This window comes from Molothrus aeneus, chromosome 18 (genome assembly GCF_037042795.1).
Source record: "Molothrus aeneus isolate 106 chromosome 18, BPBGC_Maene_1.0, whole genome shotgun sequence".
Lineage (NCBI taxonomy): Eukaryota > Metazoa > Chordata > Aves > Passeriformes > Icteridae > Molothrus > Molothrus aeneus.
In genome coordinates, this window is record NC_089663.1 from 2452578 (window position 1) to 2476252 (window position 23675).

The 23675-nt window shown below is 41.2% G+C and overlaps 1 protein-coding gene across 2 annotated transcripts in view; it reads left to right on the plus strand.

The window, feature by feature from the left end:
* Positions 1–22494, plus strand: part of CABIN1 (calcineurin binding protein 1) — a 117081-nt gene extending 94587 nt beyond the window's left edge. For both annotated transcript variants that reach the window (XM_066562001.1, XM_066562000.1), the window contains 4 exons: positions 6294–6579; positions 18494–18658; positions 20362–20588; positions 21074–22494. In XM_066562001.1, coding sequence (XP_066418098.1) covers positions 6294–6579; positions 18494–18658; positions 20362–20588; positions 21074–21217 — 822 coding nt within the window. In that variant the 3' untranslated portion in view covers positions 21218–22494. The remainder of the gene's footprint in view (positions 1–6293; positions 6580–18493; positions 18659–20361; positions 20589–21073) is intronic.
* Positions 22495–23675: the final 1181 nt, after the last annotated feature.

The window sequence follows — 23675 nt, forward strand, 5'->3', positions numbered from 1 at the left end:
AGCCAAAAAATCCTTGCTCTGGGACCAACTCCATCCCTGAAGTGTCGGGGAGAGAAAGGAAATTTTCAACTGCTCTTTGCTGCTCCATCTGCCAGGCCTTGAGCTCTCCCTGCTTGCTTCTGGCTGCCCAAATTCTCCCTTTCACCTTTTGCTTCACTTGCCTCCTCCTCAGGAGCACAGCCATGGCCACCTTCTCCCCCTGGCTGCTGCCAAACTCCAGGTGCTTTCCCCATTTCCCTCTGTCAACCTCCAGTCAAAACACATCAGCAGATTTCAGTGTCAGCTCTAATTAAAAGTGATGCTTCATGAAGCTACTACCAGAATCAAAACAATGACTTTTATTACAAACACAATCAGGTTATGCAAATGAGCCTTTCAGGCTCCTGGCAGGCTGCCAGGGTGATCCCTGATTTTTATAAAGTTTTGCCGCTGCTGTTGTGATAGAAAAGTGTTGTTTTATATAGAAGTGTTGTAGTATAAAGGTGCTGCTTTAGTGCTCTTCCTGCCCTTCTCTAGGTCAGAACAGGTAACTGAGGTCTTGTTTTCTCCTTCCACCAGTTTTTACTCCTTCCCAGGGCTGGTGATCAGTAGTCTGAATTCACAATTTCATACTGAAGGGTTTTCTGGGGTCATTGGTGGGTTTGATCTGTGAGGGCTGTGCTGAACCCACACACAAGAAGCTCAGATGGACTCTGGAGCAGGGCTCTGGTGATGGGACCTCACAGGGAATGTGATATTTCACTTGGAACAGGAAAACATTTTCTGCTGTGAGTGAAGCTAGAGGGCACTCCCATGGATTTTTCCCCTTCTGCTGTGGAATGCAGTCAGCACTGCAGTGGCATGGGCTCTCAGGCATTTTTCTTCAAGGAGAAAACTTGAGAGTGACTTCTTTGAACTGCCTTGGGTGTCTAGAGCGTTTTCTTCTCAAATTCTCACATTATAAAAAACCCACAAAGCAACAAACCACCAAGCTGTTCTCTTCAGGAAACAGCTAAAAGCCTTCTGTAAAGGCACTTTGCTGGGAATGGGAGGAGATTAGGAGAATATTAAATAATTAGAAAATAATCATCTTCTACCTCATGTGTTTTCCCCCCCTTTTTGTTCCACCCACATGCTGCTAATTTTCATCTTTTCTTCCTGCACATCAAGACGTCAGAGACTGCTTACAGAAAAAGTTGTTTTTCCTGAGTTGTCTGTATGCTTTATTAATGCAGCAAAGATGACAAGAAAGGAGGGGGAAGGAGGAGGTGGGGATGGGGGGGACAAAAGGACGAGCTCTTTCGTGGTCTCCTACCAAAGGGTGACCATTTTGCTCACTGTTGCATTTGCCAGTTGCCATGGCATCCCCCTCTCACTCTATCCTGGAGGTGTATTCTTGATATAATTAACAGCTCTCCTCCTTCTGTCTCCTGCAGAAAGCAATCATTAAGTGAACATGAAGGAAAGAAAAGACACTTTTTAGCTTTTACTTTGTATATTAATGTTTTTTCATCCTGCTACCTGGTCTCTCTTGGTGCAATAATGATGTTTTTGTGTATGGAAGTGTTGCTGTAGTATGGCTGCAGGACACTGAGCCCCTGCTTGCATTTGTGTTAATGGGGGTTTTCATTAGGCTAAAGTTCAATCTTATGTATGTAAACCTTTGTTATTTTCTGTATAAAAAGTGGTCTTGGGAAATAAAAGGTTCTTCAGGATCCTGATGGTGGATATTGCTGGTATTTGTGATGCACCTAGAGGAAAACTTCCAAATGTTATTTATTTCAAATGCTGCTGTAGAGAGATTGAGGGGGGAGAAAAAAAGAATGGACAGGCATAATTTAATTAAAACACAATATTGAGCAGAAGTTGGAGTGGTAATGCTGTAGAATGTGGCCAGCAAATTGTTCAGGCAGTTTGTGTGACAGGGGATGTGCTGGTGTCCTTTAAAAATAAACACCTTTGTGTGAGGTGGGTTCTGACTTCAGTCCCACTAGAGTGCTAAACTCAGGCATGGGAGTAATTGAAAAAAAAAAAAAAAAGAAATCACAAGAAAATGTTATGTAACAGTTGCAGTTCCAGCATCTTTCATTAGGAAACTTTTGTTGGGAAAGCTGTCACTTTCCCTTTCTGGAACATTTGGTTGTTAATTTTTCCCACAGCCACAGAGCAGCGAGCTCTCCCCAAAGCAGGAGTGGGAAGGTTGCTGGAGGATTTCTTTGTTTTTCAAAATGTGTTTTTTAAAAACAGCAAGTGTGGTAAAAACAGACCCTTGGTCAGGTTCTCTGGTTTATGACTTCACAGGCTGCAAAGTAAATTTTTGCTCATGTTTTATCTTAATGCTGGATTTCTTTTAGCTGCTGCTGAAGTGCCTCTCTGGGAAACTGTAGGGAGCTATTTTTTCCAGTAACATCTGTGAAAAAATTCTGCACTTTTGCTGATAATTTTATTGGTGAAAGAAAGGCTGTCCCAGTGCTGGATTTCCAGCATTTTCCTTACTTGTTTTTACATCAGCTTTCAGCATGGGAAGGGTTTGTCCATCAGCTGTGAAGCTGAATGAACTCTCTGAGAAGAGTGCTGAAATAGTCCAGGTTCTAACAAATAAAGAGACTGATTTTATAACCTAAGTCAGAAATAGTCACAATATTCACACAGGCATCCATCCTAGTTACTCATTTACATTTCAGCTTTTTACATTCTTCAAAAGGAAAACAGTTTTTGCTAGGTTTTTAAAAGAGAATTAAGATAGTGGGCTCTTTATGGAAGCAGTGGATCATCCATGACACCTCATTTGGATATTAATAAAAAGCCTTAAATATTTCTTCCATCCACTTTGATATAGAAGTCAATACAAGAGTAGTGCTGCAAACCCTTCAGGACCTCATGCTTTTTAAAAAATCTAGAAGGAAGTCCAGTCTTGACTAGAGGAACCTGTAATTACAATGAAAGGAAGAAATCAGATAAGAGATTTTATCTTAATTCAGTTATATTCACATGTACTGTAAGTAACATGAAATGTTAGAAAATATTCATTTCTTCTTGGTGACTAAAGGCACTCTGTAATAGTGGTGGTAACAGAGGCACTGAGTGTGGTGAGATGGGTTGGAGGGGGGAAAAGGAGAAGTTCTGAGTCACAAGTGACTGAGATTTGGCTTAGTAAAAACTAAAAAATAATCTTCTGATGAGAAACCACATAAAACACTGGGGAAGGTTTGTCACTGCCTCTCCATTTCCTACTGTCTGCTGTGGAAAACAATCTTTATTGTGCCTTACTGGTGGTTTAGCAGTAGAGACAGATGAACAAAAGGCTTCTGGTAAATCCAGGGCTGCTGTGGTGAGTATTTCTGGGTTTATTTCTCAGCTGGGTGTTATTAGGTGCTGTTTTCCTGGAGATCTGCAGGATGATGAAATGTGGCCCCATGAGTCCCATAAGAGCAGTGGAGTTGGTGACATTCCCTGAGCTGCCTGGTGTGGGTAGCATCACCTGCTCTGATCACAGGTGCTGGGATTCTTGCCCCTACACTAAACCCCAAATCTTTTAAAGAGCCTGTGCCTCACTGTGGTTCCAATCTGGGCTTTGTGCTTCCAGCTTTTGGATGGCTGCAGTTCCTGAGTGCAGTCAAAACACACAAAGCAGGTTTAAATCCCTTTTCTTAAGGCTCTGGGAGTTGCAGAGTGCACAGTAACCAACAATGGGGTTTTAGTACTTGGCTCTGATTTTAAAGAGAGCTTTCTCTTTTTTTCTTTTCCACTCCCGCCCCCTTTTTTGAAAAAAAACCAAAATCAGTGTGTGATTTTTTTTGTTTTTCCTCCCAAGCTCTCAGTTTCATTGGGTTGAAAAGAACCTGTCTGTTTACAGCAGCCTGAGACAACTCTTCACCAGGTCACATCTGGAAAATTCCCTTTAAAGTATAAACACAATAATCTTGGTGTTGATTTCTTTTGTATAAGGCTGCACTTTTTGACTACACATTAGAATTTTTGGTCATGGTTTTCCTGAAGCAGAAACATCACGTTTCTTTATTATTTTTGTTTTTTTTTTTTTTTTTGTAAATAAAATTGTTTTTAAGCTTTATTATTTTTAATTATTTTTAAAGCTTTATTTATTTTTTTTGTAAATAAAATTGTTTTTAAGCTTTATTATTTTTAATTATTTTAAAAGCTTTATTTATTTTTTTTGTAAATAAAATGTTTTTTAAGCTTTATTATTTTTAATTATTTTAAAAGCTTTTTTTTTTTTTTTTTGTAAATAAAATGTTTCAATTCCCTGGAAAAAGAGCTGGGATGTTTCATCCTGGTGAGGAGAAGAATAATGGAGAATAAGGTTATAGAATTGTGATTTTCAGCAGAAAGGAAGGAACCAGACAAGAGGCACCATTTAAAGTTGCAGCAAGAGCAATTTGGATGAAATGATTGGAAACAAATGTTCACTGGGAAGGTGGTAAAACACTAGAAAGGGGCCTGGAGAGGCTCTGGAATCTCCTTCTCTGGCAGTATTTGGGCTGGGCTGGCCCTGGCCCCAGTGATGGAGCTGGGAAGTTGGACTGGAGACCTCCAGAGGTCCCTTCCAGCAGCAATTCTTCCATGGGGCTGCACTCTCTCGAATCATTTTTCATCTGAATACCATCCAAATACTGCTGAGTTACTTTCCAAATGTCCCTTTTCTGGCTCTGCAAATAGCTGTGCATTTTTGTAGAGATCTGAGGTGCAGATCCATTTTTAACATCTATGTACCTAAGTTGTACCTTCCTGTGTTTCTCCAGAAAAAAATCTGGATACAATACAAGCACAGAAATGTCAGGTTCTACATCACCCATTATGCAAGTTAATGAAGTGCAGGGGTGTGAAGGGCTTTCCCTTTAAATCACAGCTGAAAACATTTCCTCAAGTGATCTCACTTCTAGCTTAAGGCTTGCTCCTGCAGTTCCATTTCCAGCTTTGTGTGATCCCAGTTGTGTGTTGAGACCTTTAGTTTTGGAACTGATGCTTTAAGCACCAGAAACTTGCTGTTTTCAGAGGCAGAACAGACCTTTTTTGATCCAGTGTGGTAATTGTTGTGAATATAGCTGCTGAATTTTCTTTTTTTTTTTTTGTGTACACATAGAATCTGGCAGGTTTTAATTGTATGCTTTTTAGAGATTGATTAATCAAGTTCAGGAACTTCAAAAATACATTCTGCCAATTATTTTTTTTTTTAAATGTACTTGTGTGCTCTCTACCTTTGAATTTTAAGTATGCATTTTCTCCACCTGAAAACTGCTCTGTTCTCTCAGTGAAATTCTACTGACTTTTCTGGCTTTGTAATAAATCTTTGGTCATCTAGGACATTAGGGCCCAATTTGATTTTACATTTGACAGCTGAATCCTGCTTCTGTTTCAGACATTCTTACTCTTATCACCCTGCTTAAAATGAGGGTTTTTTTTCTTGTTAGAGGTATGAGGCAAACAATTAAACATCTGAGAATTCTATCTGACTGCATCTTTTATGATCCAATAAATCTCCATTAAATGAAAACTGTAGAGAGTGTAAAATAAATGCTTTCTGTGGCCTCACAAGCAAGAATACTTTATTTGATTACTGATAAAAGTTATAGAGAAGATATTCGTTTTATGGGGACTTTTATTCCCTTCTTTGGTGAATTTATGTCCCACTTCTACCTTCTGTCTGTATAATAAATGACACTGCATTCAATTTTTAGCATGGCTTTGGAGAGGAGCACTGCTCTTGGTGCCTCTCTTGCTGTGCACAGGCAGCAGATCTGCCTCAGCCTGCTTCAGCTGGACCTCAGTGCTCTCAGTTCTGCACTTGTCAGGAATTTATGGTTTGGAGTTATGCTCATCTCTTATTTCACAAGTGAATACTTCTTCTATTTTCTCCATTTCTTCTCACATCATTCACTAAGAATTATTTCTTGTGATAATTTGCAAAGTCTCTTAAAGCAGTGCAGATCTGTTTTTTCAGGTCAAGCACTTGTCAATGTATTTTTAAATGAAAGAAATATGTTTCTGTTTACAGGAGATTGTAACTCATGCTTAATTGCAGAGTTCAGGGAAGCATGTTATGTTGTGAGGGATGTGTTAAATGAAACTTTGTAAATGTGAATAAGTGTTCAAGCGCTAGTTTGATAAACAGGCAATAAAGAACAGAAAAATAATCCATAAAGGAGAAAAGATTTCTTTAGAATAGTGATTGAGTCATTGTTCTATTATATTCACTTTACAGAGAGTGTTTTCTGTCCATAAGATGAGTTGCCTGCAGGTAGCACAGAGTCAGTGCCCTGCAGAGTTTTTCTCACTGCTGCCCCTTTTCTGTGCAGGCCACAGGAGAAGCGCCCACAACCCCAAAGCACCCGAAGGACACCCGGGAGAGCTTCTTCCCAGTAGCCCCAGCCACACTGCATCCCACCCCAGTGCATCCAGACACTGTGACTCCTGAAAACCTCCTGAGACTGAACGAGCTGCATTCCAAATCCAAGCCAGCCTCGTCCTCCTCGTCCTCCTCGTCCTCGGCGTGCTCGGTGCCGCCGGAGCCGCAGCGGGAGCCGGAGCCGCCCCGGGGCCAGGGCACAGAGGCTGCCCCCAGCATGGGGGATGCTGCTCCTGGTAAGTCTCAGCCAGGGAGCTCCTTCTGGCCCCCTCTGATCAGATTCCACGGGCTGAGGTAGTGCCTGAGCTCTGATTCTGTCCCCTTTTCTCATCACTGCACTGCCTTCGAAAGGCTACCCAGGTTTTTGTTGTGATCCTGAAGTGGATCTGTATAATCAATACTTTAATTTATGGGATAGATTAAAAGAGTGACCACTCCATGTTACTTGTGTGTGAAATCATGAAATAGCAGCCTGAAAATAGTCATCTCTTTTAGAGAATTGAAGTGTCTAGCAGCATTAAAATGAAAATTATTTTGCTTTCTTCAATGAGTTCAGGATCCATTTCTTTTAACATTTAAAAAGATGTAAGGTAAGGTGATTACAATTAAAATAAACTGGTGAGCAGCCTAAATCTGTCTTAGAAGTGCTTGATTAACATAATTAGCTGTGCAGCTCTCACTGCCCAGCATATGTGAATGTGGAGATACATAACACTGATGAACAAGATTCTGCATGGTCTACAAAGTTAGATTATCATCACTATTATGTTGCACATTGCAGAAAAGAAGCATCTGACAGGACCAGAATGTTGGAATATGTTATTTATAGCCCTGGTGTGGTTATGTGCCAGGTTAGAGCACAGGAAAGGACTGAAGAAGCCAAACAAATGTTATTTATTCTATAGCATGATTGTGGGATTTGTTGATGACTGTATTATGTAATTGGTCCTATACAGTTTCCTAGATAAGGAAAGAACAAATGAGAATGCTGTCATTTGCTTTAGTGCTGTCATGGCAGGCTGGCTTGTTAGCAGACAAAGAAATCTCTGTGCTGGGCAATGCTGATCCACTTTGGGGAGTGAAGTAAGATCAGACCCAATTTCAGACTTGCCCAAAGAGGTGGCTGGCAATATTTGTGGGACACTGTGCATGTTAAGGTGGCACAGCACCTGCCATAGGCTGTACTTTGTTGCAGCTTTAGCAGAAGCACTGTCTGAAAAAGCATCTGCTGCTGCCTGTGCTCACTCCATCTGTTTACAAGGCTGGGCCCAGCACTACTCACAAAATGCCTTAGACAAGTCAGGGGAGCCCAGATAAAGTTATGAATGAGCCACATCTAAAACAGGTATTGTGGAAAATGATGCATGAAGAGACAGTGGAGATAGTGTCCAGATCTGTGGGACAGGAGGTTTTTTAGTTTGGAGTTGTGGCTTTGTAAAGTTTTTGTCTTTGTACTCCTTGGATGTCATTTCTTTCCTTATGTAATCAGCCTTGTTACTTGAATGCACATAGTCTGAATTCATCAGCAGTGAAGAGCAAGTTAGGGAGAAATAGGTTTTCCCAATTTGCTAATCTCTGAGTACAGAACAAAACTGAAATTTAACATCTAGTATCAGCAGTTGTATTAACATCTAGCAGTTGTATTGTCTAATTTTCCTTTTTCACAGTTCCAGGGAGAGATTGCCTTAGGAAGGGAAAAGAGAAAAGGGGAGTGATGAGGAAGGAATGGCCTAGTCTGTGTGTAAATTACATTTGTTACTCTCCTTGGGAAGCAAAAGAATGGAGTTGCCTGGTGTCATGAGATGTCTTGTCTGCCTTGCTCAGCAGGGAGTAATTTGGGTTTGTGCCTAGACAACAGGGGAGGAAAAACTGAATCCTCTGTGAAGCTCTTAGGGGCTTGCTAAGGAGCCTGGTGTAGAATGACAATGCTGGGAAGAACTCAGGCATTCTGTGGCTTTCAAACAGAACTCAGAAACATTTCTGATGTGCTTTCCTCTCTGCAGCTCCCCAGGCCACGTTGCAGTGATTGGAACATTTATTGTAATCTTTTGACTTTCTGGGCTTCGTTAAGGTTGTAGAGTAGATATTGTTCGTTCTTCTTTGATGGTTTCTCTGCATCATTTTGGTTGAGGGAGATGGAAGGGTTAGCTGCCAGAATTACACCCCAGAAACTGAACATCAAGAGGCTCTCTCTCCAAAGCTCAGTGCTGAATGCCTGAGTTGTATCTGGCTCTCAGCCCTACCTGACAGGTCATTTCTCTAGCTGAGAGAGACACCAATTACTGCTGTGTCCTTTCTTCCTCTTTTCTTTTTAATTCTCCTGCCTTTGCATCCACCTTCTCTAAAAAGAGCTAGTTATCATTCTGTTACAACCCTTTTTCATCTGCCTTCCTTTAGTTCTCTTTGGGTAAAAACTCCTCCCATTTTTAGAGTAAAATGTTTTCAACTTTTTTGTCTCATAACCTCTACCTGTACCTACTTATTCATGTGGAAGTATTCCACATCAGAGAGTATTAGCTGCTCTCATTTTCTCTGATTTCACCCAGGAAAAGGATTTGTTTTTCCAAGCATTGTTGATGCTGTGCCACTCATTTCTGATGGAAATGTTTTCCTGAGATTTTGTCTGGTGCATGACTAATGGTGCAGAGCACAGCAAGATGGAGTCCAGCAGCAGAGGGGTGATGGTGGCAGTTTCAGCAAAACACCTTCCTACATTTGGGTAAAAATGTGCTTGGGACTCTGAGCCTTCCTAGCTCAGCCTAACATTTCTCTGGGGAAGCTAAAATAGGACAATTAAGGTAAACTCCCTCCAGCCTGTCACACTGTTCCAGTATTACATGGCTCTAAATTGCTGAAAAATCTTGACATTTTCTTCTTGGCTGTCCTTATTGCAATAATGATTTTTATGAGGAATGAACAGGAAGACATTCACATTTGAGTTCTGATACCAAGAGGAGGTTTTTATACCTGGAATTATTTAAAGTTCTGTGTTTTGCTTAAAGCCAGCTATTTACCAAGTTGGAATATAAAATCCAAGTAGAAGACTCCCCCACTATTAATTTTTTGTCCATTTATGGCCTAAGCAGTTCAATATAAAAGCAAGGTCATGATAAAGCTGTCCAAAGTTAGAAACTCAAAGCTGGGGAAGACAATTCTTTGTGTTGTGCAGGGAAGTGGCACTCCATAAGCCATGGGAATATCCTGCTGTAATTTCAGATGTTTGTGAAATGGGCACAACAGGGGAAGTAGAGGTGTAAAAATAGTTCAGCCTGTAGAACTTGGAGAGTTTCAGAAGCACAAGAAATAAATACAAGAGAGGACAGTTGTGTGGAAAGATGAGCAGACTATTGCACAGAGAGCAATGAAGTTAAATTGTTTGAGTGTGTGCAGGCAGCTGCAGAATCCTTGAAAGGCAAATGTTCCAAGTAAAGAGGGTTTTGAAGTGGGAAATCCTAGGAATTCAGTGACACTCAGGAGTGTTGGAATGTGACATTTCACCCTGTAGGATAACTGGGTGCTGGAGTCACAGGAGAGCTGTGAGGTGTAAGGAGCATCTTTACCCTGAAGTCTGCAACTTAATCTATTTTAGCGATTGATGCATGACTTTAGGTTCTCAGCAGACTGAGGAATGAACTGAATGTTTTCCTAAGGCATCACCACAGAGAATGTAAACCATCATTCTGCACTGGCAGCACCTCTGCTATTAAAACATTGCATGGCACAAGGGCCCACCTCAATTCCTTGGAGTTGCTGGATACCAAACTTCAGTGGGCATCCACAATTCCTGTTCCTGGGTGAAAGAATGGTGAAATAATTTCTGTTCCTGGGTGAAAGAATGGTGAAATAATGGTGAAATAATTCTTATTCCTGGGTGAAAGAATGGTGAAATAATTCCTGTTCCTGGGTGAAAGAATGGTGAAATAATTCTTGTTCCTGGGTGAAAGAATGGTGAAATAATTCCTGTTCCTGGGTGAAAGAATGGTGAAATAATGGTGAAATAATTTCTGTTCCTGGGTGAAAGAATGGTGAAATAATTCTTATTCCTGGGTGAAAGAATGGTGAAATAATTCCTGTTCCTGGGTGAAAGAATGGTGAAATAATGGTGAAATAATTCTTATTCCTGGGTGAAAGAATGATGAAATAATTCCTGTTCCTGGGTGAAAGAATGGTGGAATAATTCCTGTTCCTGGGTGAAAGAATGATGAAATAATTCCTGTTCCTGGGTGAAAGAATGGTGAAATAATGGTGAAATAATTCTTATTCCTGGGTGAAAGAATGGTGGAATAATTCCTGTTCCTGGGTGAAAGAATGGTGAAATAATGGTGAAATAATTCCTGTTCCTGGGTGAAATAATGGAACTTGTACTTTGCCATCAGAAGTTGAGCTTAACCTCATACTGGTCTCAGTGGCTCCTGAGATTGCTTGTCATGGATTTCCAAAGAAGAAAACACAGATTTTAGGAGCCTGTAGTTCAGTGTTTTGACAACTTCTCTTCTTACACGAAGGTATTTGGCCCTGTTGTCCATACCTTATTTTAACTATGCATTTCAATTCAATTTTTTTTAAATTAAATTAAATTGCCTATAGTAATTTTTTAAATAACTATAAGTAGTAACATTCAACTCTCTTAATTGCAGTCAGTTTTTTTTTTCCTTGTTTTTTCTGTTGAATTCAAAATTGTGCTGTAGAGCACAGAGTTTTCTCAACAGATGACTCAAAAAAAGATGAAATAGAAAAGATAGGCAGGCCAAGGACCTGTGGCCTGATGTGAGCTCCCTTCAGGTGGAGCTTCTCTCTTCAATGCAGGTGTTCTTCTGCTCTGCTTTCTTGTGGCACTTGTGTGCATCTTACTTTCACTGCTTTCTCCTCCATTTCTTGAGGAGAGTGTTGACTTGTTGACTTGTTCTGGTTTTTGACAGCTCTCTTCCTCAGTTCCCAAGGCTGGATCTCTCCTAGGCTTTAAAAGGCCTTTAAATGCTGGGGTAGAAGCTCCTGCCCACCTGTGAGTGACTGAAGAGTCACCAGTGGGGATCAGCCAGGCTTCCCCAGTGAGCTCTGCAGCACTCTCTGATCTCCTGCTGCTTCAGCCTCCTTGGCTCTGGTATTCTCACTTCCCCATGTCTCATCTATGCTTTTTGTGAAGCTTTTTATTTTTCACAATGGGTGCACTCTGAAAACAACTCGACTGCTGAATGTCAGCAGGGGTTTCCTGTTTGTGAATGACTTCTTAATTCCTTTTTGCAGTGCTCAGACAGTACCAGTCAGTGATGGCTCTTCCTCTTCCCTTTGGAAATTGTGCTGATTTACCTCCTGTCGAAACAAACTCATTGCACAAGAATTTTTCAGTACACTTAATGGCTATTTCTGATATGTGCACTGCAGATTCCTGAAGTTTTATTTACTCAATCCAATGTAGTGCAGAAAATCTTTTGACATTAAAACTGTCATAATTTTTCTGTACCTATGTTGGATCAGTAAGAACAAGCAGGGCAGGGGCCAGCAGAGGCAGGTGAGGTGATGGTTTGAAGCCAGGGTTTAGCACTCAGGGCAGGTCTGTGCTCCAGGAGCCTCTCTAGCCCTGTGCACTCTTAAATCTCCCTGAAAATCCTGGAGAGCCATTGCCCTGTGGATGCCTTGCACTACTGGAACACATTTTTTGGAGATTTTTGTCAAGGAGCATGGTAGCAATGCTTTATGGTTGCAATATGGTTCAGTTTCACTAGTCTTAGATTGCTGTCAGCAGCATAAAATTTACATATATTCCTGCACAAAGGCAGACTGAAGAGAGATGTAGTTATAAGTCCTCTGCACAGGTATTGTGTTGCTTACAAAGTACTTAGAAAATTGTGGGGTGTCATTACATTCACTTGAGAGATTTTTCTGCCAGCTGCTTTTGCTAATTTCCTTGTGCTTAGCTGGCTGTCAGGGCAGAGGAGGGTGAAATCCTGATGCTAAGGGGAAGCTCTTACAGCTTTTGTTAGGCAACTCCTGAAGAAATTCCAGAAGCAGGAGACTGCAGATGACTGTTCCTGTCCACAGCTGCTGCTGTGATGCTCTCCACATGATGTGTCCTTGCTGAGCCAGATATGAAACAAATATCAATTAGCTGTGTTTTGATAAAGCCATTTGAATGTTCATGTAGTTGAATATCAAACTGTTGTCTTTTTGATCTAGGCTCATTGTTTGCTCTTTTAAATTGAAGTTTTGTTTGAAAAAAAAATGAGAAAGGATTGAACCTCAGGGTTTTTCTTTACCTACATGCATGCCAGGTTTCTGCACCTCCAGGACAGCTGGTGGGGGCAGGAAAAGGTTTTAGACACAGGAATTCTCTGTCTCTGCTGGCACACTGGCCCCAGCGGGGCTGTTGGAGAGATCTGGGAGTTAGCATGGGCCAGGGACTATTTCCAGGAAGCACTTTCAAAGCAGGCACCCATTTTAAATTTCAGGCTGTTCATGGTCTGTGACAGCTGACTTCAGCATTAGGAAGTTTTGGGGTTTGTCTCATTTGACTGTACAGTACACTCTCCCTGCTCAGGACCTAGTGATAAATATAGCACTGTGCTGTGCTATTGCACTGCAAACTTCTGCTCACCAGACTGCTTCAATTCCTTTTCCTTCAGGACCAATAGAACTTGTGTTCTGCAGCTTTTTGCCTCCAAAATTACTCCAGTGCTTAATTTTTAACATACGACTTTGTGTGTCAGCTTTGAATGTAATTTCCTGCATTTGGCATTTCAAGTCAAATACTTCTTTCTACAGCTATATGCACTAAAGGCACTTGGCAGTGCTTTTTTAGAAATAAATTTAATAGCAGGATATTTGGAATGAATTTAGAGAAAGCAAGGCTACCAAGTGTACCTGCCACATGCTGTGATGAGCGAGGTAGCCTGGCTGGCTGCTGTGCTACCTCATGGCTAAAGGCTCTGTTGTTTCTGTGTTTCTGCATCTTAACTCTGCTCAGCTGAGCCAAGCCCTGTTCCAGTGCAGTCTTTCTGCTGACTTAGTAGCACAGCTCATAAGGAAACTCTGAGCTCCTTCAAATTCAGGCTTTCCATGGCCTTTGCAACTGCTGTGTGGGGAAAAAAGCTGTATTAATTCCCAGCACACTGGAGAGCTAGGCTGATGGAATAGAGAAAGTGAATTGTTTTCACATTAGTATTATTCCTTGGAAATGTGGTAAGATACTTCCTCCACTATGTCAGGGAGCAAAGGATCAGACGTGTTTCCATCGGGTGGAAAAACAATCAAATATTCCCAGCCTTGTACAGCAAATGAATTATGTGTGCTGTGGGTGGCCACCAGTGCAGAGTGAACCAGTTGTTACTGGGACCAGGAAGAGAAGTGTTTCCTGGGGTCTGGAGGCACACAGAATTCCATCTCTTGAAGCAGTTGGAAGGCAAGGTAGTACAAACCAGCTAAATTCTTCTGATGTGTTTTCAGGTTTTTTTGTCTTGACACAGGGAACTGCTGGGGAAGGGGTTTTGCAGAGGGATGAAGGCAAGTGGTGCAAGTACATTAAAAAGGAATACATAAAAAGATGTATTATAAAATATATATAAATATATAAAAAATATGTACTCCTTTTTAAGTGCTTTGTTTAAGCACTTGAGGTTGTTGTCTGTTCACTTTTCCTTGTATTTTCTTTTGAAATGATGTTAATATTTTGTCCTGGAGTTCAAAGCTCAGCTCCTTCTTCTTTCCCATAATGAAATGGTGCTTTGTGCATGCACTCTGTGTTGCCTGTATTCTTTAACATATCTGTGCTGTAATACTTCAAACTGCTTCTGTTAGAAACTGGAAAATGTTTTTTCCAGGTGCTAGTCACATTTTCTGGGCTTGTCTTCCAGTTGTAATGTTAGAGGTTTAGAGCATGACTAAAGAATTTTTTTAAACTCCATACAAGATGTTTTATAACACTAATATTAATGCCTCATACCTGACAGCACAATGCAATCAAATCAGTCAGTGCTCAGTGCAGAGGGACCAGAGCAGCTGCTTACTGCTTACACTAGCACTGCTTTTAAACTTTCTCCACATCTCCAAATTGCCAAGGGATTATTTTTGCCGGCGTTATTTTGGATTTTTCTGTGCAGCAGAACAGCAGAGCGAGCGGTGTGGGTACAGGAGCAGTTGCAGGGTTGTGTAATCAGTGTGTTGATAGTGTGTGGATGAATGCATGTGTGCATTCTGTGCTGAGGAGCTGGGAGAGGATATTAACTGTGATGAAGTCATGAACCCAGGCGCCCGCTATAGGCATCTGCAAACACTGGTTACCCTGGCAACAAGTGGGAAGAGGTTGGAGAGGAAAGCTGGAGTAGGTTGTTGCATTGAATTGTTTCTTCCTCACTAAAGCAGGGAGATGTTGAAAGGTATGATGTCCCTCTTTCTGTGTCGTGTACTATTTTCTATGGATTTAGGCAGTTGTTGGGAAAGGGAAGGCTAAAAAAAAATTCTGGTAATGCAGCTCGATTGGAGAGGAACTTTTCAGTATCAATAGTGACGTGCATTGCAAATCTGTGCTTTTCTCTGTGTGCTTAATTTCTGTGTCTTGTGTTGTGAGAGTGCTAAATGGGTCTCCAGAGTACAGCACCTGCCCCATCCTCACCTGGGGACGAGTGTTTTTGCATATTCTATCTTCAGAAACTGGTTTGATTTTAAACTGGGTTTGTAGAGCTAATGTTTGAAAACCTGCCAAGACAGTACAAGTACAGGGTAATACTGAAAGATTTATTAACTGATATTAAATCTGAGCTTCTGAACACCTTCAGAATGTGCTGCACTTGTATTCTGGTGTTCTCACACTTGTGCAGAATATTGTGGCTCACGAGTTAGTGGAGTCTTTACCTCCCTGGGGAAAGTTTTTATTAGAAGAACTAGGACATTATGTTCAGGGCTCTAACAGCATCTTTCTCAAAACAAATATTAAAATATTCTCTTCAGAAATCTGTTTTAGACAAATAATGAGGAGATCCAGCCGTATATTCTTGATTGTCCTTCCTTGTTTTGATATTTTTGTCTGTAATGAAAAAAGAACAAATATCTGTGCAATATATTAAAGTATAAATTATGATATGTACACCGAGAAACCAATTCTTGCTATTTTCAAGAAGTCTAAGAAATATTTTGTTTATTAACTTTATTTTTAACTTGGTCACTTGAATGGTATTGTTTCTATTTAAATAAAAAACCTAAAATTGCACAGTCCTGAAAGAATAAAGTGTATGACCCAGTCAGGAAATAGAATTCTGTAACTGTATTGAACATCTCTGACAGCAAGGGATTGATTAACAGTGCTTCTTGACTTCTATTGTACTGAAAGGCACATTTAATAGAATATTAACAAATATTGTTTCTAGAAGTGCAGTGATAAAAATGCACAGTGTGTTGGACTCCTGCCCTTTCATTTCTATTCACTTCTACATTAAAAATTGCTGTCAGATATTTTATTCAAATTTAAATCTAATTTTACTGCACTGTAAAACTGCATCTTCAAAACTTGAAAAAATATATTCTGGAAGATGGAGATGAGGATGCTGATGGCTCTTGAGAGAGCACAGACTGATACCAGTCTAGTAGCATCTTCCCAGAATTAGGCTGCTCAAAAGAGCTTTTGTCAGTGGGCCATAATTTAGTTAAAATAAAGTACAGCAAATCAGTTTAAGCAATGATATATCTTACAATCAAACAAATATTGTAATCAGCATAAGAAGTAGAGTTTTGTCATTAAATAATAATGCAAATCAGAGCTCTTGCTCTGTATTGTGAACTAATAAGTCCCTAATGTAGTTAAGTAGTAGAGTAGATACAGAACTGCTCTCAGTTAGCAGTACAGTTGAGGCTGTAGCATTTGCAGTTTGTTTGTGTATTTCTGTACCTGCTAAGTTAATGACTGGTTTGTATTCTGGGTTAATAAGTGGATAAGAAAGATTCTGTTAGTACTTACCCTGCTTAAGATGGTGATTCTGGAGGGCTGGAGTAAGTTGAGAATGAGTTGACTTCTCCTCTGTCTTGTGGAGTAATCTGAAATCATCATCATTTTCATCCTGCTTTCATTCAGATGTTGTTGTAGCCATGTCAGTGTGGGAGTGCTCTGGGTTCAGACTGCAGCCTGTGGTCAGCACCAGGGATGGGATCCAGGGATGGGATGGGATCCATGGGATGGGATCCAGGGATGGGATGGAATGGGATCCATGGGATGGGATCCAGGGATGGGATCCAGGGATGGGATCCATGGGATGGGATCCAGGGATGGGATCCAGGGATGGAATGGGATCCAGGGATGGGATGGAATGGGATCCATGGAATGGGATCCAGGGATGGGATGGGATGTGGATGTGCTGGCCTGCGGCTGCTCTTTGGCAGCATGGGGTTGAATCCCTGTGTGCTGCTGGAAAGGGCAGCAGAGCCAGGGATCCTTCAGCTGTCCTCTGCTTCTTCAGAAGGGAAACAACACTTTGGGATTTTCCTACTCGAGCTCCCTACAGTTAAGCCCTTCCTTCTGCCTTGTTCTCAGCTGATTTGGTCTATTAATACATGTACAGATGCAAGTATTATTTTCCTACTCCCAGTGCTGTATTTTGAAGTATCCAGAGAGAAATGTGCAGGAGAGTGCTGAGAATGACAAGCACATTCATCTGCATTAGGCTGTTCCATTTTGTGCTGGATAGTGAGTGGAACATCTCAGAACAGGAGCTGCCTGTGAACTGGGCTGTAGTGGGTGACCTTTCCTTTTTGGACACTTCTCTACAAGCAGTCTCATTTATCTTAAGGGTTATGTGAGCTTTCAGCTACAAGTCTAGATGATGGGGCTTTTTCTTTACCTATGAAAATGAGTGGATGAAAGACCAGCCTGCTTTCCTGAGCTTTTTTCATACAGGTTATTCAAGAACCATAGAAATGATAACTCTTTTTAAAAGTTGCATCTTTCAAACTGCGTAGATCAGACTGTTAAGCTGTGATGTTTTCTGAAGCAGTTTCTGCAAGGGGAACTCTTGTACAGGAGAATATTACCATGGTAAATTCCGAGATCTTCTCTATATTGGTGGAGATGGAGAAGTGTTTTCAACACTTGAGGGGGTGGGAGCAGTTTTCCAATGAAGAAAAGTTAAAATATGTATTCCTTTTTAAGACGTTGCATGGTCAAAATCCCAAATTAATTTAGAGCATTGCCATACAAAGAATTTTAGAGCAAGTGAGACTGTGACTATCCACTGCATGTGCTGGTCCATGAAAGCTGCCTGTGCAACCTTAGCCTGTGGAAACAGGAGGTGATTCAGATTAGGCCAGGCAGCCCTTTGTTTTTTGAGGAATGTCTTCATTTTTAACAGAGAATCAGAGCTTGTTTGTGTGTCCATAGCCTTGAAAGGGTCACTGCCCTGCCCCACAAGGGCACTGGCAGGTTTCAGTAGTTCAGTGAAGATGATTCCTGCTATGTACAACATGCAGCCCAGCGTGTCAGAAAGCTGGTTTTACACTGCACTCCTTTAAAAGCAGCTACAGCTGGTACATCATAACAAGGCTGGATTCTGAGTTACAAACATCCCAGGTTCTAGAATAGCAGAAGGTGGGAATTTTAGGCTAATCTATTTATAGAGGTACAGTGGATGTATCAGTGAAGAGTGGGCATTCAGGATCACTTGATATTGGTTTCATGAGAAATGGATTTGGCCCTGGTAGGGGATGTTCACAGTAATGAGTCTTCCTTGGCACTGAGCTGTGCTCAGTGGAGCAGGTACTGTGGCTGGAGATCAGAGAGGGCCCCACTGATCACAGCTGGCCCTTCATTAAGGGTGCTGGATTTTGCTCTGCAGCTCTTCCTCCCAGCCCTCCCAGCTCAGCTCATGCTCAGCTCTCTGTGTTTCTGCAGATGTGCAGAGATGACAAAATGTCAACCTCAAAATTTTTTTTCCTTCGCTTTTTAAATGACGTTTACCTTTTTTTAAGAGTTTGAATTGATGGCACTAATATGAAAAAGTTGCTTTTGCCATCTTAACTTGCCAATATTTCATTTCACTCAGTCATGTTATGGTTTTGAAACAGAGCAAGGGTTAAAAGGATTTTTCTACCTGTTGGTTAGACAGCAAAAGGATTGAGGCTTAGGAGAGAGATCAGGATGTCTCTTAATCTGTGAATTATATTTCATTACTAAAGAGGAAGAAGAGCTTGAAGTGCCTTTGGAGGGGCTTGGATTCCAGCAGCAGGAGTCCCGGCTTTGTCAGCAGATGAAAATGGCAACGGTCGCACCACCGCCAGAGCCTGTGTGCTGGCACGTGGAGCCCGTGCCCAGCACAAATTCAGGACATGTTTGTACCCCAGGTAGGAGCTTCCTGTGCCTCAGGCAATTCTGAAATGGGGTGGTGAGCTGTGCATCCTCTGTAGGCACTGATTGCTTGGACAGCTGGATTGGCATGCCTCAGTTTCCCTGCCTGCCTTGCAGTCAGGTACTGCAGAGTTTGATGCATTCCTGGCACTACCTGAGCTTCCTGGGCAGGAGCCCTCCCATCCCTTGGTGGGCATTGTGGTTCCTGCATGTCCAGCATGCTAAATACCATGGCAGCAAAGCACCTCCAGTACCAGCTTTCATGCAATATAGTTTGTTCATCCTTTAAAGCAGAATTTTTCTTTTAATTGCAGTCTTATATGGGGTAGTATGATAACAGTTTGGATTGCACTATTGGGATATTTAGCAGAAGGAAATGGTTTTTCACCAAACTGACTCAGTCTAAGTAAACATAAAAACCAGCATTACAGCAGTTAGTGTGTTCTATCCCTCCTCTGCCCTCTTCCCAAGAGAAGAAGTTGGTGTTTTAATTGAAAAAAATGTAAAACCTGGTATTTCAGGCAAGCATAATCTAGATTTTCATGTTTGGAGTATCTTGGTTTTCCTTATTTATGAGAGCAGATCATCCTGTGTCTGATTACTGTCTGGAAGGATTGGCTGCCCATGGAGATGGGTCACTGACCTTGATGGAAAGCCACGCCTCATTTGCTGTGGCAGCTCTTACATTCCTGTGTGCTGTTGAGAACATGCAATTCAATTTTACATCCCTTAGTAGTTTGCTCTGCTGCTGCCTGTTTCTAGGTTAGCATTAGGAAACTGGCATTTTATTTTGCTGTGTGTAAGTGGCCATGTCCATTCCTAATATCTGCAGAGATGGATTTGACAATACTGGATCTGAAAAAATGTATATGAACACCTGTCATTATTACCAGACTGAGAAAGGTTCTGGTCTTACCGTTTATATAGTTTCTAAAAAATAATTTGCACTCCATGTGAAGCAGCATTATTAGTAAGAAATCTCTTTTAACAAATACTCAGTTTTTAACACTGCAGCATTGTCATCTCCTGGTTATTGTTGTGTCTAGATAATTTTGTAATGTGATGGTGCCTGGGGAAGGGCTGGATCCTTGTGAGATGTATTCAATAAACACTCTGAGCAACTGTAGAGGCCCCAAGCTGAGGCACTGGGGAGGGATGTGGGAATGGTGCTCACCAGTGTGGGAGCCAGTGCCATGAGCCCACCAAGGAGGCAGGATCATGGCAGGGTTTGTAACGGGGACATTCTCACAAGTGTCACCATAGATTTTTCTCTAATTGTTGAGGAGTTGCTCTCTCTGTAATTGAAGAGACAAGGCTGGGGTGGAGGAAATGAAGGCTCCTATAAAGCAGGAGAGCTTTGTTTGTTGCATTGCAGGATGGAGAGACAGGAGATGATTGCATCTGACCCAGTGGGAGGATGGTGTTTGTGGTAGATGTAGATGGCCAGTGCTGCACTACCATTTGTTGTGCTTGGGCAGGTTGGGTTTCTGACATCCAGTAAGATTTTTTTAATTACTGTTGGTTTCCAGTTGTCATTCTACAATCTTTTTTTCTGGTTCTAAGCTTTGGTTGTTGCAAGGCTTGAAGAAAGGCCCTTTGAGCCTGCCTTACATCTAACAATGAACTCCACCCTCTTCTTTGACATCTGAAATCCTAGATAACTTCCTAACATATTTTTTCCTTGCTGTTTTGTGTTTAGCCTCCAGTTCCAAGCCTGAACTCAGCTCCAGTTCACAGACTTTGGGAAGTCAGCAGAACAAGACAGATGGCACCCGAGTAAAAACTCGCATTCTGCCCAACATGCCAAAGCTTTTCATACCTTCATCTGTCACCAAATTTCCACCTGAGATCACTGTCACTCCACCCACTCCCACCCTCCTTTCTCCAAAGGGCAGCATTTCAGAAGAGACCAAGCAAAAATTAAAGGTAATAAAAGGGAAACAGTAATTTTTTAGATTATTGTTTTTATCTTAATTCTCCCCTCAATAAAATACTTGTATGAAAGAAGCAACAGTTCATGTCCCCAGTTCATAACCAGAGGTAGATAAGTAGTGGAAGGAGGTGCCAGCTCTTACCAGCAGGAGCCAGTTCTTAAAAGACTGGTGAAATACTGGCTGTGGGTGAAATGAGAGCTATTCTAGTCCCTATCCCTTTTCTGAGGGATTTGAAAAAAATTACAAAAATGGCTGAGTGACCCATTGCAGTTCTTAGATGAGTGGAAGCTGCCAGAACCTTAACTGGGGAAGCCTACTGTAAATGTTATGTGGTTTTACATTAGGATGACATCTTTTATCAACACAAGGCAGTTGTTGAATGTGAAGGAATAGCAACCAGTGGGCTTTTGTCCCTGTGCTCATGGGTTTATCCTGACTATTTAGCAATATATTCTCTCTCTCTCTTTTTGGGATCAGTCTGCTATTTTGTCTGCTCAGTCTGCAGCGAATGTAAAGAAGGAGAGCCTTTGTCAGCCAGCTTTGGAAATCTTAGAGACCTCAAGCCAGGAGTCCTCACTGGAAAGTGATACTGATGAAGATGATGACTACATGGACATATGAATGAATTCTGGCCATCATCAACACCAACCACATAACCATTCTTCTTGTTGCCAGCATCTCTGGAAGTTGAAACATCTTCATTGGCATTACTCTCCATTTAATTGGCATCATTGTGTTCTTCACTTTCATTCCCTTTGTTATCACCACAGCCACTTGTATTGCCTTCAGACTCTTGGCCATTCTCCCCATCATGGTGCTTGACAGAAAGAATGATTGGTTGTTTACCAGGCAGTTGGTAAATCTGGATCACACTGTCACCAGGAACTTCAGTAAACACAAGGATGTTTTGAGCTGCAGTTCTTCTCTCTCTACTGTTCCTGCTTCTCCAAACCAGAGCCTTGGGAGTTGCTCCAGTAGCTCTTTCCTTTAGTGTTTTCCTCCTTTTAGTTGTCTTGTATTTTCCCCCTCTAGCTAAGTTTTTCTCCCAGTAATTCAGCAACCTGATGTCTGTCTAACCATGCCATGATTAATCCAACAGCTCTTTCTAAGGTGAATGGAGTAGGAAAAATTTGCTGAGCTGGTAGAGATTTTAATTGCATCGAGAAAATCTGTGGCTTTGTCATGGGGCAAGGAAGGTGAGCTGAGGGTCTGTCAGCTCCTTCACACTGCTGGGGGCTTGGCTGGAATTTGACTCTTTCAAATAGACAAAAGAACCAGCTTTTCCAGGCAACAGAGAGCGTGGTCTCCTGTTTGTGCTCATTTCACACCAATGTATGAGGTCCAGCAAAATTTATCTACCTGAATGTTGGCTTAAAGAACTGATCTTTCCAGAATTGTCTTACAGTCCTTTCTCTTCTAATGCCTTGGACAAGCATTTTGAATTGGGGGCTAGATGATATTTTTATGGTGGTATTGAAAAAAAAAAAAAAAAAAACTTGGAAGATTTCAGTACCATTTCAGTAATGTCTGTTTTTTACAGAATGACACGAAAAGGTGTTTTTTATCTATCTGCAGAGGGACTGCTCACAGTTATTTATATGAGAAAATAATGGTAACAAAAATCCTTTTTTTTTTTTCTACTGAATGTTAACTTTGTAAAATAATGAATGCAAACCATGCAAAAAAAAGACGTCACACACTATATATACACTGCGTGCTCCCACACACACATATATATATGTGTATGTACATATATATATGTCTGTACATGAAAACAGAAACTGCATACAGCTTGCAATGTCGGATTTCTTTGTGTTTGGGGGGTTGGTTTTCTGTAAAATGCAGAGCTTTGTATAAACTTTTGGGTTTCTTTTCTAATAAAGTTGAAATGCACTGTTGTCTCTGTTTGTTTGAGAGGGCACATGGTGCCGTGGTTCTGGAAGAGCACTGCTCCTCTTTCCTTTTATTTTTTGGGTAACAAAAAAGGGGTTGGGGGGACTTGATGGGAGCCCCTTTATTTTCAGAGGATTGCCAGAGCTCTAGGAGTGGGTTTGGTGTGTGTGAACAGAGCCCAGTGTTGCCAAGGTTGCTGCAGTGGGTTCAGTTCCCCACTGAGATCTGAATTCTTTTTCACCCATCTTGGTGTCTTTGAAAGCTGATGAGCCACATAAGGGGGAAGACACCACATGGGAACGGGATCACACAGAATATTTGGCTGTACAAATTTGCATTTGATCCATTATTAGTGATTGATCTCATTGATAGGAATGATAAATGGACTGTGGATAAAAAGAAGCTGCAGCAGACTTTGTATTGCAAGCTTGTTCTCAAATCCTGGGGGGTTTTGTTTTGGAGAAAATGTGGTTTACAAAGGAGTGAGTATGTCCATTTTGGATGTGTTAGCAACTGTTTGTGTAACTTGTTCACCTACTATAAGTGAGTGCAATTGATACAGAAAAGATGAGGCAAATGATGGTAAAAGCAAACAAGTGTTTTCAGTAAAATGTTTTCAGTGTTTACTCTGATTTGCTGTAGGTTATTATAAATGCAATGTATAGTATACTGTGTAGTCATTGCCAGGTAAAAGGCTGAGGAGGTTTCAGATAAGCATGATGTTTAGGTTTTTTAGAAGAAAGCACAGAATGAAATAAATTGGCTGCCTATGAGAAATTGAAAGGGGAGGGTGGAGTTCTCAGTAGGGCTTTTTCACCCAAATGGAATAGACTGCACAGACTATGTGGCTAATGTGTATTCTTAAATGTATTGCTAACTTAAAGATCACATTTTAATTTTTAGGTCCACACCTTAGCTTGGGTTTAATGTATAAAGCATTTGATTTTCTAATTGAATGTGACCACTGAAAATTGTTGCCTTTCCTTTATTATTCTTAAGGATTCCTTGGCATTAGGCTTTCTGGGTTTTTCCTCCAGACTTCCTAAAATGCTGGTCTTGAGCTTTCTTTTGAATTCTAGTCCTGCTTTTTGAGAAGGATTTAAAATTTTGCTGGTTTGGGAAAGCTGAAATAGTAATTGTAACTGTTCCTCCCAGCAACAAGAACTGCATTTGCTGGACTGCTCTA